Below are 1,773 nucleotides of genomic sequence, written 5' to 3'. Positions count from 1 at the left end.
AAAAAAAAAAAAAAAAAAAAAAAAAATTTAAAAACTATTTTCTAAAGAGATTATGCCAATTTATATTCATACCAGCAGTGTATGAGAATTTCCATCCTGCTTAGTTGTTCATCACTTTGTTTTCTTGTTATTGTCTTGTGAGTCCTTTGCTGTTGTTTAAACTGAAAACTGTTTCTATCTTCACATTTACATATTGAAGACATGGTAACAAAACTATTTTAAAATGTGGGTTAATTTTATGTCATCTAGTCCATGCCATGAAATCAATACATATTTTCATTATGTTAAATGTACTTATGTATGTTTATTAAGTTAACTTTTTAGATTTATGAGATGACTATTTTATATATACTAAGTATTAATTGCCACTTTTATTTTTAAATAAGAATAATTTTGGTTTTGCTTTTATTTTATTTTTACTTTTTAATCTAAAGTGTCATTGTTGTGTAACTTTGCGTCCCTAAACTAGTGATATTTTGTATAAAGATCTGCTATCTAGTGTTCAGCAATAATACAACTTCTTTTTTGTTACATAGGTTTTATTTCCAAGAATGTATGTGGAAAATTTATTAAAATAACTCTAATGGATTTTTATTTTTCTTTCAAGTTGGCCTTTGCCAGAGTTTGATCCAAGCCAGATTCGACTGATTGTGTATCAAGACTGTGAAAGACGAGGTAGAAATGTCTTGTTTGACTCAAGTGTTAAGAGAAAAAATGAGGACATATCAGTATCGGTGAGCATCATTATTGATTTGGTTGAAACTTAATGTTAAATATTTTAATAATTCAAGAAAGAATGAATAAAATTTCAACTATTATACTTTTATTTGTCAGTATAAAACATCTTTACCATGTTGTTTTAAAGTTTAGAGTCCTGATTTTGAGGTTTTTAAAGAGAAGTGGGACCTTTTTTTTTTTTGTCATCAGTCTATCCAGAAAGTATTTTACTTTGACATTTATTTTCTTACATGATTATATTGTGAGACATGACCAGAGCTCCTGGGATTCTTATAAAGGGTCTGGTCTAAACCTCTCATCTAACAGTTGTGGAAAGTGAGACCTAGATAAGTGAAATTAATTGTCTGAAGGTACAAGGCAAGCTGTATCTCCAGCCCTTGGTTCATTATATTTCCCCCTGCTCTACAGTGTGGCAGGATCATCTATTCTTTATCTTTTAACATAATATTTTGAAATATTTTGAGATCAGCTTAGTAGTGCATGGACATTCACTTGGTTGTCCAAGAAAACCTAGGTTATTATAGATATTTTTGTTGCTACTACTGCCATTATGCTTTCAGTCATAAAGACAAAGTCCTCTGAGACTGTACTTGGGAAATGGAAGCCTGGAATTGTGTTTTCCCTTCTCCCGTAGATTGACAACTTTTACTAACAATTCAGTAAACAACTGAAAACAAAGTACTTTTGGGAAAGCTTTTTCTGTCATTAGAACTGTCTGTTAAAATGAACGGATATTATTTGTTGAGAATTGAGAGTTTGTTTTTGAGATTTTTTGGTTCTGAGAAAAATTTGAATATGTTGGCTATAGTTTACTGTGTTATTTACAGCTGCATCCTTAGCATCCACTACAGTGGTATATAATAGATACGTGACTCATTTTTGAGTTACTTTGATTGCCAGGTTTTACAATGTCTTGCTAATTACTAATAAATTTCCCAATTTTATGTAAATTTTGTTTTGTTTAGATTGCTTGTCCATTCTCTGGACACTTTCAATTTGATAAGAAAAAAGCATTGCAAAATGTTCTTAAATTAT

General features: G+C 29.8%; 1 protein-coding gene across 1 annotated transcript in view; it reads left to right on the top strand.

The window, feature by feature from the left end:
- The window catches only part of LOC103590059 (folliculin-interacting protein 1-like), a 70,937-nt gene extending 70,170 nt beyond the window's left edge, over positions 1-767 (top strand). Inside the window, exon 2 of the mRNA XM_008572179.1 lies at positions 608-767. Coding sequence (XP_008570401.1) covers positions 608-767 — 160 coding nt within the window. The remainder of the gene's footprint in view (positions 1-607) is intronic.
- The last annotated feature ends 1,006 nt before the right edge of the window (positions 768-1,773 follow it).

This window comes from Galeopterus variegatus, unplaced genomic scaffold (assembly GCF_000696425.1).
Source record: "Galeopterus variegatus unplaced genomic scaffold, G_variegatus-3.0.2 Scaffold762, whole genome shotgun sequence".
Lineage (NCBI taxonomy): Eukaryota > Metazoa > Chordata > Mammalia > Dermoptera > Cynocephalidae > Galeopterus > Galeopterus variegatus.
Note: the sequence above shows the minus strand (reverse complement) of the source record. Positions and strands in the feature narration are given on the sequence as shown.